We start from the raw sequence: 16101 nt of genomic DNA, 5'->3' as shown, positions 1-16101 counted from the left end.
CTGAAGTGTCGAAACTGGGACCTGGAAGCTATGTTGCAAGTAGGTGAGGAGGAAGTGAGCGATGAAGCAATGGAAACCATGGACCTAGACCGTGCTCTTGAGAAGTATGTGAATGAAGCCAAAAGAGGTAGGGCATCTAGGGGAGCTAGCTAGATCCAACAAGTATGTTCTCAAGTACTGGAGGGGAGCCAGGATTGACTTCTCCCCCCTCTGGGCTTTTTCAGCCTTTTGTTTATTTCCTCTGTTCTGGTTCTCAGGATTCCACATCCTCCCTGGTATCAAAGAGCCCAACATTGCCTTCTGTCTGTAGGGGGAATCTGGGATTGTAGGGAGACAGGGATTGTCTTTCATCTGTGTCCAGCTCACAAGCTCTGGGGAGTACTTCATAAGAGGGACTCAGTCTAAAGTTTCTGAATTAAGTTAAAATGAGAGAAGGGATTAGCACATAAGATTATGGAATCTATTGGAGAAGAATGGAAGGGAATGGAAACAATTTTCTTAGGAATTAGGAAGCATAAAATGCAGTTCTGTAGGCTTTTTGGCAATTTCAGGAGGAGCTATAATGAAACAGTTTAGTGCATATGCATTTCATAAATTTGACATCTAAGTTTAATGATTATTTTCACAGAATCTTTTTTTCATTTTTAATCATTAACATTTTCATTGGCTGTACTAAAGGGCTATGTTGGTCAGTTTATCTCTATGCTAAAAGTCATAAAATAGGGTACAGTTTATGATACATCTTGATATCATTTGTATATTTGATAAATTTGCATTTTCTGTTCCTATTGTGCTACCTTTTCTCCCCAGTTCCTGAAAAAGGATCATTGGCTCACAAATGGTTCTCTTAAATATACATGCATTTGGAGAAAGACTTTGTCTTAGAAAAACTTTGAAAACGTAATAAAGACCATGTTACAGTACAAATATGGAACATAAGTCTGTGTCTGCGAGGACAGTAGATCTGAGAATAAGGATTTCATGGGGTAGCCAAAAATGGAAAGGGTGAATCGAATGCATGATGAAGAATATCAGAAGTTTTATTTTTAGTAGATTAATAATCCGTTTACCTGTAATTCCCTATAATATTTAGGTTTGTCTAGAACAAGTGCAAAATAATACTTTCTAGTATGTTATATTGAATAAAATTGTCAATGCAGTCAGAGAAAAGAGTAAAGCAGGTTTGCTCAAACTTGTACTGCTGCCAGTCAAAACAATTACAGTCTACAGTTGCTGAAACACTTGAAAAAATAGCTACAAAGTCAAATATGTTAGAAGAGGAAGCAGAATCCAGTATTGGCAACATTCTCTCTGAGGTGATACTATGGGATTTCAAGCCTTAGTGTAGTGCGGTTCAGAATCACCTGAATGCTGGGGTCCCAAGGAGTTTCTTTATTTTATTTTTTAATATATATATATTTTTTATTTTTGAGAGAGGGAGAGCTAGAGAGAGAGAGAGGGAGACAGAGCTTGTGCGTGCACGCGCACACACACACACACACACACACACACACACATAACGCACACACAAACACACGCGCGCGCGTGCGCGCGTGGGGGAGGGGCAGAGAGAACAGGGGACAGAGGGTCCCTAGTGGGCTCTGCATTGACAGCCTGATGCTCGGCTTGGACTCAGGAACTCTGAGGTCATGATGTAAGCTGAAGTCGGATGCTTAACAGACTAAGCCACCCAGGCACCCCCAACAAGGAGTTTCTGTTTCAGTAGATCTGGGCTGGAACCCAGAAATTTGTTTCCGATCCCCCGATGCTGCTTCTGCAGGTGGCTGAAGATAGCACTTTGAGAACCACTGGCGTAGATGTCAGGTTACTATCAGACGTGCATGCTGGTGGATATTTTCCTTGACAGTATAGTTGGACAAATCATTATGCACAGAATGTGAAGCAGTTGTCTACTGTACCATGGATGGTTGAGGGAAATGTGCTCAATGACGCATCATTGGAAAATCCATGTTTTAGAGAGGAATGTTTTTCTTTCACAGTTGATTAAATCAGCTGTGGTATAGACTGGGAAGGGACTCTGGGGTTGGTACTGAGAGAGTATCCACCACAAGTGGGCAGGCAAGGACTTTGTGAGTAAAAATGGCTGCATCCAAATACCCTCCCAGACTCTTCTTTTTTCACACAGGTTAGTTGGTGGTCATTACAACCCTTTTGTTCGTGATTCAGAGTTGAAAGAAATAGAAAAAAAATGTGACTACAAGGAAGGAGTGAAAATTGAATGTACATATTTCATGTGTCGTACAGAGGAACGGGTAGCAATTTTTTGAAATTGAGTAATAATTGACATATAACATTGTATTAGTTTTAGGTGTACAATGGGATGATTTGATACATGTGTTGCAAAATGAGCACCACAATAAGTTAACATCCATCACCACATATCATTACAATTTTTTTCATCTAATGAGAACTTTTAAGATCTACTTCCTTAAAGGCAGCAAATTTAAGACAACTTTTTCCCCACTGGAGGCTGTGAGCTATTGATGAGGAAGTTGCTGAAGAGTTTCTGGATTAAAAGATGTGTTAAAAACATTTATTTACAACATTATTGAGTACAGGCTATTTCTGGGGTTCAAGTGGCTTAGCTCAGGAGCATACTTAGTGTCCTTTGTGCGTTGAACTAGATGAAATGTGGTATGAATAGCTTGATGTCAAATAATTTGATTCTTTGCATACTTCATGACATACTTCCTTTATACAAGAAATAATGATGTATTATTGGGCATGTTTAAAACCACACACATAAGCTGAAACTAAACATGCAAACTTTTTCAGAACCCCACACAACTCATTACAGGATCTAGATTTTATTTGGCACAACCTCCTAGTTTGAAACAGTCCATAAACCAGCCCTTTCTTATACATGGTTGTTCATTTAGCATTCAACAGACTTTGAAAAGTAGTGAGACTAATTATGTAATTTAGTAAAAAATTTCTCCATAATATCTGGATCCATACTGGAGCCAAATAACTAGAACCATTTGAAAGAACCCTCAAATATACTTGCTTTCATTTTTGACAACCTCTAACTGTAATCTAGGGTCTTCTAGTTTTGTGGAAATAAGTAGTAGAAAGGAAACCAGCCTGATGTGGATCCTGATCTATGGCATGAGCAGGATCTTGATATCCTGGTGAACAACTGTAAATGATCATAATACCTTCCCTCATTGATTTGAAGTAGTTAGCCATTTTGCTCATTTTATTTATTTTAAAATTTGTGATTAATCTATTTCTTTTAAAAAATATACCAAAATTGGATTCTGCATGCATTCCAAATGACTATTGAGTGGTTATTTTTGGACTGATATCACAGGTAGCTGCACAGGGTTTTTTCACAAGTTTGGTAATACTGCCTCTAGTAATGCTACATTAGCACCACCATGTGGAGAGAAGGGACAATATCACTATTTCTGTGGTTAAAAGGGGAATTGATACTCTTGAATTTAAGCTAATTTTTAAAATTTTTTGCTTAATAAGTTTTCGGAAAAGCAGAATATTATTCTTAGAGTAGAAAAAACCCATTAGATCATCATTTATTGAGCACTTTTTGGATGCTAGGCTTGTGCTAAGTAAGCCCTTTACATGTATTATCTCAATTTCTCCTTACCGCAATGACCCCATGAACCACGGTTATCCTTTTTCCAGATATAGAGAAGTGTTTGGATAATGTAGCCTGAATGCCTTCTAAAAGTGAACATCAAGAAGATACGGACATAAAAACAGTACTAACTGCTTCCACTAGATTCATCTTTGCCCTTAGGACAAGCAAGACAGTCCAGTTTTCAAATGTGAACTCAAAGGCACATTTCTGTTTCTGGAGCACCACTTATTGTGGAAAGATAGTCTTATTTCAGGGTCTTCTCTGTGGATCTCATTTGCTTCTCTGGCAGCGTAACTATCAGAGAGCAGAGAGGAGTGAATTTTAGCAGTCATTTATTCCTGTAGAAACAAAAACCTCATTGCCCCAGAGTCTTCTAAGGAAGACTCTGAATGATTAGTCTAAAGATTAAGGTTGTTAACCAGACTCCTGGTCCCATGACCTGGAGCTTCACAAATGGCAAGAAAATATACTTGACTGAGATGGTGTTGCTTGAATTTGGAATTAAAATTTAAAGTACATCTTATTAAAAGATGTACTATATCAACATGAGTGACTTGAAAGTTTGTAACCTAATTCATATACCTTGAAGTTCTACCAATTAAATATTTAAGTTAGCAACTATATTAGACAATAGCTTATTGATCTGCTAGAGGCATCAATCATTTCTATCTTAGTATTAATCAGTGAAATAAGGTCCAGTTCTCTCTGCATTTGGTGAAGATCACTTGGGGGAATTAGAGATCTGATGAGGACTCAAGGTAGGCAGATGCTTTGGGGCATGAAGAACTCCGGCAAGGATGGATCCGAGTGAGCCATCCCTGATGTAGGAAGGAAGCATAGCATGGTCCCAGGTACTAGGATTTAGGGTAGTTCTGTAGATCAGGTACATTGTGGATTAAATCAGTAGTTTTAAGATAGTTTGAGAGTTTAATGTTGATAATGCTGCTCAGGTCTCTTGGAGTTATGACTGTCTCATGACTCAGTGACAGTGTTTCTATGGGATGATGTGTTCTTAGTGTTAAACAACAAAATTACAAACAAGCTTTTGTAACCTAACCTATTTCTGCCTTAGAAATAAGAAACATTTATCAGGGACACATATATCAAAAATGACACATTTCTTGTGTGTCAGATTATGATATAGATGCTTTAAATGTTAACTCATTTAATCCTTATAAGACAATGCTGATAGTGTTTAGTTTTATGGATGAAGCAGGTAAGGCACAGAGTTTAATGGCTTGTCAGGGTTCCATAGTTGGTAAGAGGTTGTACTAGGATTCGAATCCAGGCAGGCTGGCTTCAGAGGTTATGGCTCCTAACCATTGTCAAAGATGTTTGCAACTTCCATGCATAGATTTTATAGTTCTTAAAAGTATTTTCAACTATGATTTTCATGTATGCCTCAAAAATAACTGTGAAGCAATTTTCAGGAGCAAGAGGGAAAAACTGTGGAAAGTAGAAACAGCTTAATAGATTCAGTTGAATTCATTGGAGCTCAGGACCTGAGTTTGAAAGCTATTTACATTGGATTTTGAGGGGATTTCAAAAAATTAGATGTGCATTATGATGACAAGAAAGTTCTTCTGTTCAACCAGTTTTATTCCCCCTTCTTTGTTTCTTTCCCTCCCTCCCTCCCCCTCGTCCTCCTCCTCCTTCTCTCTCTCTTTTTCTCTTTTTGTATTTCCAATTTCAGCTCATTATTCTTGGGGGGAATGATGAATTTTTCAGTTGCTTTTCCATGAAACAGTATATTTCTGAATGGTGGTAGAATGATTAAGCCTTCTTTTATTTTTATTTTAATTTTTTTGATGTTTTTATTTATTTTTGAGACAGAGAGAGACAGAGCATGAGCAGGGGAGGGGCAGAGAGAGAGGGAGACACAGAATCTGAAGCAGGCTCCAGGCTCTGAGCTGTCAGCACAGAGCCCGACATGGGGCTCGAACTCACATACTGTGAGATCATGACCTGAGCTGAAGTCGGACGCCCAACCGACTGAGCCACCCAGGTGCCCCAAGCCTTCTTTTAAGTATGAGAAATTTTCTGTAGACATTAAATGATTCTTCATGGTGTAGTTAAGAAGAAGCATGATGAAGAAAATGTAAATATTTAAATTTTGAGAATTCTCAACCTATATTCCATTCTTACAACAATGGCAGCATCACACACTGTCCCCGTGATTCAGCTCAATAACATAAGTGCTCAATAAATAAATATTTGTTGAATCCCCACAAAGGATGCACTCCTCCCACTTGGTCATCAAATATTGCATGTGACCAGGGGAGTGGGAAAGAGAGACGCATTATCTTCATTTTATGGATAAGGCAACAGATGAAGATGGAATTAAGAAGACTGACAGTAAGCAAAGGTGTTGCCAGGCAGGTTTAAAAACACTAAGAACATGTAATTTGCCCAGCATACTGTTTCCTGATTAAGGTATGTTAGCATCAGGATACAGAGGGGTATGAACATGGACATGGTTGAATCAGTAGAGCAACTGTGTCTCGTAGTACTCACAGATGGATGGATAAATGTTCATTGGAGAGTTCCTCAACCAGTTTTTAAGAGCTAGCCTGGAGCAGGAGAGAAGTGCAGAGGTCCAGTTGCAAGTCCTATCAGCTCCTACAGGAAGTGTGCAGATAACAAGACAGCCTCATGAGGAATCATATGGAGAAATAGCCTTCCATTCCTATACATGTACCCCCTACTGTACTGCTGCTGCCCTTTTTTTTTTAATAGAGAGGGGGTACATGCAACATTGCGAGGGCAGTGGTGGAGGTGGGGAAGAGGGAGAGGGGGAGGGGAGGGACTGGGGGAGAGGGACAGAGAAGCCCCTGCAAGGAGCCCATGCAGGCTCGATCTCAGATCTCAGGATGGTGAGATCATGACCTGAGCCAAGGTGAAGAGTTGTCAGATGCTTAGCCAACTGAGCCACCCAGGCGCTTCCCCCCTCCCCCACTATGGCATCTTAGTGACATGAGAAGCAAAGCAGCTGTGAGAAGAACTGGAATCAAGCTGGAATCATACAGCTGTGGATTCAAATCCTGGCTCTGCTACTTTGTATCTTTATGAAACTTGGAAAATGACTTCACCTTTCTGAGCCTCGGTTTAATCATCTGTGAAATGTGAATAAAAATTTCCAGAGGTTTTTCTCTGTTAGGAATTCAGTGTCAATTATTTTATTGTCTTCTTTTGATTTTTGATGTAAAAGCACTAGGAAGTTTAAAAATATATATATTTATAAAAGCTCTCAGGTGGAAGCTGCTCCTAGCCAAGAAATAATAAAAGAGGAACTGAAATTGTAATCAGAGTCACTGATGTGGCATTAACATACTAGGAGAACACAGGAAAACAAAGATATTCTCCAAAAAAAGTAATACTGATGGAGAATTGTAAAGTCCCTCTAAATGTAAGGAACATTTAACTAGACTCAATTGCAATACCCACAGAGGTGCTCAAACAACTTTCTTTTGCAGTTGTTATATCTCAGAGCATTTTGGTCAGGTTCCTTACTAAATGGTGGAAATGGAATCGATAGTTTGAGGAAATACAGTTTTATCACTGTTTTCATGGCTTTACTAAGAAGCAGGAAGAATTTGGCAGTTGATTAATCCTGTTTCAAGAACTAACTCAAATGTATACAAGGTGGCCACTGAAAGAAGACTCATTTCTCTGGACAAAAGACATGAATAGACACTTCTCCAAAGAAGACATCCACATGGCCAACTGACACATGAAAACATGCTCAACATTACTCCTCATCAGGGAAATACAAATCAAAACCACAATGAGATACCACCTCACACCTGTCAGAATGGCTAACATTAACAACTCAGGCAACAACAGATGTTGGCGAAGATACGGAGAAAGAGGATCTCTTTTGCACTGCTGGTGGGAATGCAAACTGGTGCAGTCACTCTGGAAAACAGTATGGAGGTTCCTCAAAAAATTAAAAATAGAACTACCCTACAACCCAGCAATTGCACTACTAGGTATTTATCCAAGGAATGCAGGTGTGCTATTTCAAAGGGGCACATGCACCCCAAAGTTTAACAGCAGTACTATCAACAATGGCCAAAGTATGGAAAGAGCCCAAATGTCCGTTGATGGATGGATGGATAAAGAAGATGTGTTGTATATATATAAGGGAATATTACTTGGCAATCAAAAAGAATGAATATTGCCATTTGCAACTACGTGGATGGAACTAGAGGTTATTATGCTAAGCAAAATCCGAGAAAGACAAATAGATGACTTCACTCATATGAGGATTTTAAGTTACAAAACAGATGAACATAAGGGAAGGGATGCAAAAATAATATAAAAACAGGAAGGGGGACAAAACATAAGAGACTCTTAAATATGGAGAACAGAGAGTTACTGGAGGGATTGTGGGAGGAGGGATGGGCTAAATGGATAAGGGGCATTAAGGAATCTACTCCTAAAATCATTGTTGCACTATATGCTAACTAACTTGGATGTAAATTTAAAAAAGAAATAAAAAAAGAAAAAAGAAGACTCCTTTCTCAAGATTATATGAAAAGCAGTCTTAATAGTTTAGAAACTATGTTTTGTGAATTATTTAAAAATTTCACATATATCACAGGTCCTTGGGTAAACAAAGACTGATGTCCTTGAGAAACTCTGAGATGATGTAGAAATCAGAATGTCTTCAAGTTTATGACCAGAGAATACAGGCTAGAATTGACAAGTGGCAAAGCCTTTGACAAACACAGCCAGAGAGCGTGCATTTTTCTCCACTGTCAGTGCATGTGCAGCATGCAGTCGAAGGGATTTGTTTTGGAAATCCTCATACAAAGCAGATTAATTTGGAACCAGTTAAACATAATGGTTGAGTTGGTTTCACTGGAATCAAGCAGCTGTGGATTTAAATCCTGACTCTTCTACTTTGTATTTTTATGAAACTGGGAAAATTACTTCATCTTTCTGAGCCTCTGTTTAATCATCTGTGAAATGGGGGGTGGGGGACACCTAGGTGGCTCAGTCAGTTGAGTGTCTGACTTTGGCTCAAGTCATGATCTCACAATTCATGGGTTCGAGTCCCATGTCAGGCTCTGTGCTGACAGCTCAGTCTGGAGCCTGCTTCATGTTCTGTGTCTCCTATCTCTGCCCCTCCCCGACTTGCACTCTGTCTTCTCTGTCTCTCTCTCTGTCTCTCTCTCTCAAAAATAAACATAAAAAAAATCATCTGTGAAATGTGAATAAAAATTTCCAGAGGTTCTTCTCTGTTAGGAATTCAGTGTTAATTATATTATTGTCTTCTTTTGCTTTTTTATGTACTCTGTTGTGATAAAGCATTTTTATTTTCTTGTATATTTATGTTCCACTTATTTTTGAAGTTGAATTATAAAGTGCAAAGGTCACTTTCTTTTCCCTCCACATGTTTTTACCTGAATTGTCTCTGTCTTGCAGAATCCCCTACTTTGAAACTAGTGCTGCCAACGGGACAAACATAAACCAAGCAATCGAGATGCTCCTGGACCTGATAATGAAGCGAATGGAACGGTGTGTAGACAAATCCTGGATTCCTGAAGGAGTGGTACGATCCAATGGTCACACCTCCACAGATCACTTGAATGAAGAAAAGGAGAAGGGGATATGTGGCTGCTGAAGAGTCCAGTGAGCTACACAATAACTCAAGGGTCTGTGATCTTCTCTGTGTGTAATACATGGCACAGAGAGAGATGAACCGACGTGTACAAACTGCTTCTCACCGTCCCAATTAGAGCTGTCAATTAAAGCATCTGGTTTCAAAATTAATTTGCTGCAGCTTTGTAAATATTTAAGATTCGGCCTGAGAGTTGTGAGAATGTTTCACATTGCCAAAAGTGCCTTATAAAACTTTAGCCCATGACAGTAGATCAGTCAAGAATTGAGGATTCTGTGGTTACAGAAGAGTGCATTTATTAAGTAGAATGACTAAAGATGCCATCACCTGCCTTAATATAGATCAGTCCAGAGTCCAACTCTTAAAATCTTAGGTACAATTATAAAACAATTAATCCAAATTTAAAAAACCATACTTGTACTGTAGGTGACCTTGTAAAATGCCATCTAAACCACTTGAATGTTAACTAAGAATATATACAAATGTCAGTTCAATATCTGTGAGTATTTATATAAATATTATCTTTAAAATGAATATAGGATAACTTATGGTTATGTCTATAGACTCTGGATAAACTGGATTGACCAGTTATACACTCGCTTTGACTCTTGGTAGGTAAGGAATTGGGGGTGAGGTCAGGGGTGTCTTAATATAGCATGAGCAACTGAAGTGGGGCTTCTAGCTCCCTGCTATATTCCCACTGCTCTGAAGGGTTGATCGAAGGATCAGGGAATTAGATTTTTATGGCTTTATTTCACTGTGACCTGTGCATTTATATTTGGCTTATGTGCTGGCCACATTTGGACATAGCTGGTGCTTATGCTGAAGTTATTTGTGATAAGTAAACATTTAGCTGCTTTTTCTTCATATTTATAATGTTGTTCTGGCATCCTCAGACAGTAGTTTTAATTAGCTTATGAACTACTAATCTTTTGTCTCACCATCATGCTTTATGTCATTGATATTTGCAATTTGTTTTATTTTTTACATTGGTGGAATTGAAGGAATTAGTTTTTAATTACATAAAATGTTTGTTTGCTATTTGGTAGATAAAAGATGTTTGTATTTAAGCAGTTATACTATAGCTGAATATAAGAAAAATGAAGCCTTCTATAGCCTGTATTTTTTATTGAGATCACGGGCATTTATTGCACTTGCTGGGTCTTGCCAAGCTCATGGATTCCTCTGTAATGCTTAACAGTCTTCATATCAAATTCAAGGTAGTTTTAAAATATGCCTTATGGCAGGTGTTTATAAAGGTCAATAGGGGAAAATTCTTATTTATTAAAGTGGTTTAAAGAAATTAGATTAAAAGTTCCAAAGAGCTTAGTCGCTATTTAGGAAGAAATATCACTCATTGTAATTTAAACAAAGAATAAAAGTAAATGTATTTTGTGGTGGCAAATGCTTGGAAGAACTGTAATGATAAAAATACAGCAGTGATGGAAAGTAATTACTTTTATATGGTAATTTTCAAATAGTTTTTTATTGAGTATCCTGTTTTTTTGCCAGTTCCCTCCCACAACTCCTTTAAAACACCTAGCTGTGGTTACTAAGATCTTACATATTTCTAGTCTTGAAATGAAGACTTCTTTTAAATACTGAAGAAGTCATTGAGTCCTGTGCATTTGAACTGTGTTATTTCAGTGAGACGAAGATTCAGACATTACAAGGGCAGGGTCATAATCACAAGCAGTGCCTTTTAAAGTTGCCGTAAGACTTCAGTGAGGTGAATTATAATTTTACTGCTACGTATCAGGCAGCATTTTATATATAGTTAAAAAGAAGACAATATTTGTATGTTTCACTTTTTCAAGAACCAAATGAGCAATTAGCTACATATCCCATTGGCCTTATCTATAATACACAATTAAACATATACATGATAGAGTGCACATGCAGGAACTATCTTTAATTATTGAAATAAATAACCTGTATTCTCTTGGGAAATCACTTGTTTGAATTTGCTATTGAAGTAACATATTTTTTGCATCAATGTATTTTTCTATTTATAAGATTGTGTAAAAGTGAAGTGTATCTTAAGTGAACTTTGTGCCAATTAAGCTTATAATTAAAAAGTAGTCTAGTCAAGTTTGTGTGTGAATATAATTTCATTTCCTATCACAGTAAAGTTTCAAAGAAGAAGTTAGAATACTAGAGAAAACTAAATTCAGGGATACAAATTTCATTAGATGTTTGATGAGGAGCCAGCCAAGACAACAGGTTCTGGAGAAGGTAATTCAAGTACATTATCACCAAACATTTATAGAACACCTACAGTGCAGGCAGTGTTGTACTGGCCAGTCTCTGGTGAGCAAAACAAGGATGGTAAGGGCCTGAATTAATATTATACCTGAGAGATGGATGCAAGAGACATCAGGAAGGGGGTATCATCATTGGATACGGAAAGAATATGTGGGGAGATGGACTCTGACCTTATTTTCTGTCATTGTCCCCCTCATTCACTATCCTGTGGGCACACTGGTCTCCTTGGAGCAGTCAAGTGTGTTCCTGCTTCAGGAATATTTGCTGTTCCCTTGATCTGGAATAGCTAGTCTTCCACATATCTGTGTGACTCTCCTATCCTTTAAGACGGTTCAAGTGTCACCTTGTGCAAAGGACTTTAATGACCACTTTCTGTAAAATAGCAGTCACTTGTCCTCATGGCCCCAACCAGATTGTTGCTTTCTTCCTTGTTACCTGCTTTGATTTTATATATGTCACTCAGCACCACTTGATTCAGTTACATGTTTGTCTCCATCCATTAAGACATAAACTCCATGACAAATGGGACTCGGGCAGCTTTCTTCAAAATTGTGTTGTCACTACACAGAAAAGGGCCTGGCACATAGTAGGTTATTGGTGGACTGCATAAAGGACTTAAGCGGCGGCAGAAGGGAACAAGTTTTCAAAAAGGAGTCAATGTTCAAAAACAGAGGAGTAGAATTTGAAAATAAAAACAGCTTCAAAAATGTTTAGGCTCATCTGTAAGTCTATATTGGTTATGAGAAATTAGGAAATCTGAGAAGTACATTCTGATCTTTTGGAGTTGATGTCAAGATCACTAACAATCCAAGAAATGTTCCAGAAGGAGTGTTTTGATTGGCATTTTTATAAAATGGAAATTTCTGTATGGTGTTTCCAGGTCTTCTATTTTTGGCAACATTGGTGACTATATAACTGGGAAATTCTTCCACTCTAAAACATTTAAATAATGCTGTATAAAATATAATGAACATATTTTTTCAGAGTATTGTGGTTTATACTTTATTATTTTTTTAATTTTATTTTTTATTTTTTAAAATTTACACCCAAATTAGTTAGCATATGGTGCAACAATGATTTCAGGAGTATATTCCTTATTGCCCCTTGCCCATTTAGCCCATCCCCCCCCCCACAACCCCTCCAGTAACCCTCAGTTTGTTCTCCATATTTATGAGTCTCTTCTGTTTTGTCCCCCTCCCTGTTTTTATAAAAAATATGGAACGTTTCACGAATTTGCGTGTTGACTTGCACAGGGGCCATGCTAATCTTCTCTGTATTGTTCCAATTTTACTATATGTGCTGCTGAAGAGAGGACTAATGAACATATTTTTTTTTAAATACAGTGTTGGTCTCTCAAAGTAAGGGAAATATCCTGCAACTTTCCCTTTCCCCCACAAAACTGACAAAAACAATGGCAACAACAATGGCAGCAACAGAGAGAATTTAGAACAACCTGATATTGAGTGTGGTTTGCTTTTGGTTTCATTTTGTCAGTATTAGTAGTCAAGGTGCTTGGTTTTTTATTATTACATTTTATTTATTTATTTATTTATTTATATGAAATTTATTGTCAAATTGGTTTCCATACAACATCCAGTGCTCATCCCAACAGGTGCCCTCCTCAATGCTCATCACCCACTTTCCCCTCCCTCCCAACCCCCATCAACCCTCAGTTTATTCTCAGTTTTTAAGAGTCTCTTAGGGTTTGCCTCCCTCCCTCTCTAACTTTTTTTTCCTTTCTCTTCCCCTCCTCCATGGTCTTCTGTTGTTTCTCAGGATCCAAGTAAGGTGCTTGGTTTTAATGACTACTTGCCATTAGGAGAGAAAGCCTTGGGTATGGTGGAGGTAGGGCACTGGAATGGAGAATGCCCCCATCCCCAAACACACAGAAAGCCAGGGCCCAGTCTACGTTTTAGTATCTCCTGAAAAATTTATAACCTTTTACACAGGTTTGCGGTTCAAGTTTATCCTATTTTTTGTCTCAGAATGGCTAAGCTAAGAAATTAACATAAAAATGTGATTTTTGGTTGGTAATTCCTCTGGACTACTTGGTAGAAGCAAAGCAAAATCTTTTCAGAGGGAACATCTCCACCCACACTTTACAGGACTCTTACAGAAAACACTCTACTAAGGATGAACTCACAATTATGAATAAAAACCCATTCCTTGCCCACTCCCTCATCCTCAATCATGACCCAGGGTCAGTAAACCAAAAACAGCAATATTTTACACTTAAGGACTTGAAATAATATAGTAATCAGATGTGGACCACAAAGTAAAAATGTGTAAGATAATTACAAACATAAAAGGAATTGAAACATCTGGAAAAAGAAGTCATTATTATAGCTACAATATTGATCTGAATGAAAAAAATTTCCATTGTGAAAAATGTAGCGATTGATACTGAAAACTTAATGGTCAAAAGTTAAATGGCAAGTTTGACACAGTTGGAGAGAGAATTATTGAACTAGAAACCAGGTCAGAGAAAATTATATAGATTTCAGAGATAAAGTATGAGAGAAGAGATATAGAGGAAAGATAAAAGCTTCAATTTATGTCCAATGGGAATTCTAGAAGAAGAAATTAGAGAAAATAAAAGAAGAGGCAATACATGCAAAGAAAAGAGCTGAGGAGTTTTCAGTAATGATAAAAGACATCTATTTTCAGATTCAGGAATCATAGGTCTCAAGCTTGATAAATGTAAAGAAGTATTTTAAGATTTTAGCTTAACTTATTGGATGTAGAATACATATCTTTCCTTTCTCATATTTTCTGTTGTTATAATTTGAAAGAAAAAAAAACTTTGGAGACTGGCTACTTGTCCATTCAATCTAATGTGAAACACTGAATATGCTCATAGGTTGAAACAAACAAGTCTCAGAGGAAACATTAGGGTATGGTATTAAGAACATGGATGAGGGATGTGGCCTCTGACATTAAAGGTAAGAAGGGGAAGCTGGGTGACCATGTAAGTGAGAAGGGCAGGAAATTTCTTGTTCAAATAGCAGGATAAAACTGAGAGTCGGGAAGGAATTGTGTAAATAGCTTGTGAGGACTGGTGAGGCTCTTCTATAATTGTTGATGGGAATAAGAGCAGAAGAGTAAATAAGGATAAAATAATTTTCAGTCTCTTGGTTGAGAGTGAAGTATTGGGTGGGGGGGGGCGTGGGGGGGAGGCTGCAATGAATGTTTTGGTACAAACCTTGTAGGGTCAAAAACTCCCCCTCACAACCTGTGGGAGGAATTTCCCAACTGATTGGAAGCAGCCTCCATTAGAGACCTCTCCCTCTGTGACCTAAGACTGCTTATACACAAAGAAAGGACCCCTCTAGCCTCAGTGCAGTTGCCACCTCTGGGCCATACTGCTCTCCCACCTTAATAAACTGCTGCCCTTAATAAACTGCTTTCCTCTCGCTACATTCCTCCAGGCTATCTTTATTGGAGTGCAGATCCTCAGATAAATATTTCTCGAGGAGAGTCCAAGAACCGAGACCTCCATTCACACAATGCTGACTCTCCCACCAGTAATATAAAGATACTTGTTATGCCAAAAGGTAGGAAACAAATGTCTATCAATAAGCAACCAATTAAAATGATATCTTCATATAATTGCATATTATACAAAATGGTGAAAAAGAATGTTAAATATTCATTGATAATAGAATATATATGTGTCAGGAACTCTTCTAGGTATTGTTAATGAGGAGTGTGGGGCAAGCTGAGGGCAAAATAAAGGCTAACAGTACCCCCTGTTCACTGGTGGAGTATGTGATATTTCTTGGATACTCCTGGCTACCCAAGAACAAAGGAAAGGGTTTAACTACTTGACATGGTAATGTGGGAAACTAAGGCAAGTGAAAAATTAAATTCCCATTGACTAGTTCTTGAAACAGGCAGAGTGACCTCCCAGTAGGAGCTCAGCTGCCTTGATGATGACACTTTGCTAGGGGCAAAAGAGAATCTTAGCTTAACATTATTCCAACCTTGAGGATCCTGTAAGTCTACTTTAACATATAAAAATTCCTTTGAAAACTTCCTTTATCTCAACTCCCAAGATACATGCTGTCAATCATACTCCAGGCTTATGCCCCTCTGATACACATCTCCATGGTTCCGTGACTCAGGTTTTACTAACCGGTAATAAATGGCATTTCCCTGGCAACAGCTAATCCCTCAAGATCCCGGAAACCCTGTTTCCAAAATACCTTAGAGACTTACTCTATCCCTAACCTCTTCACAACCTGAGGGTATCTAATCAGTTACCTATCACCCCAGTGCAGCCCTTCCTGCACATGGGTCTTGTCCCCATGCTTTATAATAAAATCACCTTTTTGCACCAAAGACATCTTCAAGAATTCTTTCTTGGCCGTTGTCTCCGGATCACCCCACCATCACCCCAAGACTTCATCATTGTGGGCTATAGCTGTAAACAAAACGACAAAAATCCCTGTCCTCATGGAGCTCTTATTCCAATAATGGGAGACAGGTAACAACGAGGTGCAGAAAACGGTGAATAGGATGCTCATTAGTGTTCAAAAGAAGAAAGAGACACACGCACACAGAAATAAACATGTTTATCTATGCACAG

General features: G+C 38.2%; 1 protein-coding gene and 1 non-coding gene across 6 annotated transcripts in view; one reads left to right on the top strand and one right to left on the bottom strand.

Annotated features, from left to right (window-relative positions):
- RAB27A (RAB27A, member RAS oncogene family) overlaps positions 1 to 11468 on the top strand; it is a 76316-nt gene extending 64848 nt beyond the window's left edge. For all 5 annotated transcript variants that reach the window (XM_049613654.1, XM_049613651.1, XM_049613655.1 and 2 more), the window contains one exon: positions 9053 to 11468. In XM_049613654.1, the coding sequence (XP_049469611.1) occupies positions 9053 to 9251 (199 nt within the window). In that variant the 3' untranslated portion in view covers positions 9252 to 11468. The remainder of the gene's footprint in view (positions 1 to 9052) is intronic.
- Positions 11469 to 12722: 1254 nt separating this feature from the next.
- On the bottom strand, positions 12723 to 12828 carry LOC125910460 (U6 spliceosomal RNA). Its single transcript, XR_007453970.1, has one exon. It is a non-coding gene; the product is annotated as a U6 spliceosomal RNA (small nuclear RNA).
- Positions 12829 to 16101: the final 3273 nt, after the last annotated feature.

This window comes from Panthera uncia (genome assembly GCF_023721935.1).
Source record: "Panthera uncia isolate 11264 chromosome B3 unlocalized genomic scaffold, Puncia_PCG_1.0 HiC_scaffold_1, whole genome shotgun sequence".
Classification (NCBI taxonomy): Eukaryota; Metazoa; Chordata; class Mammalia; order Carnivora; family Felidae; genus Panthera; species Panthera uncia.
Note: the sequence above shows the minus strand (reverse complement) of the source record. Positions and strands in the feature narration are given on the sequence as shown.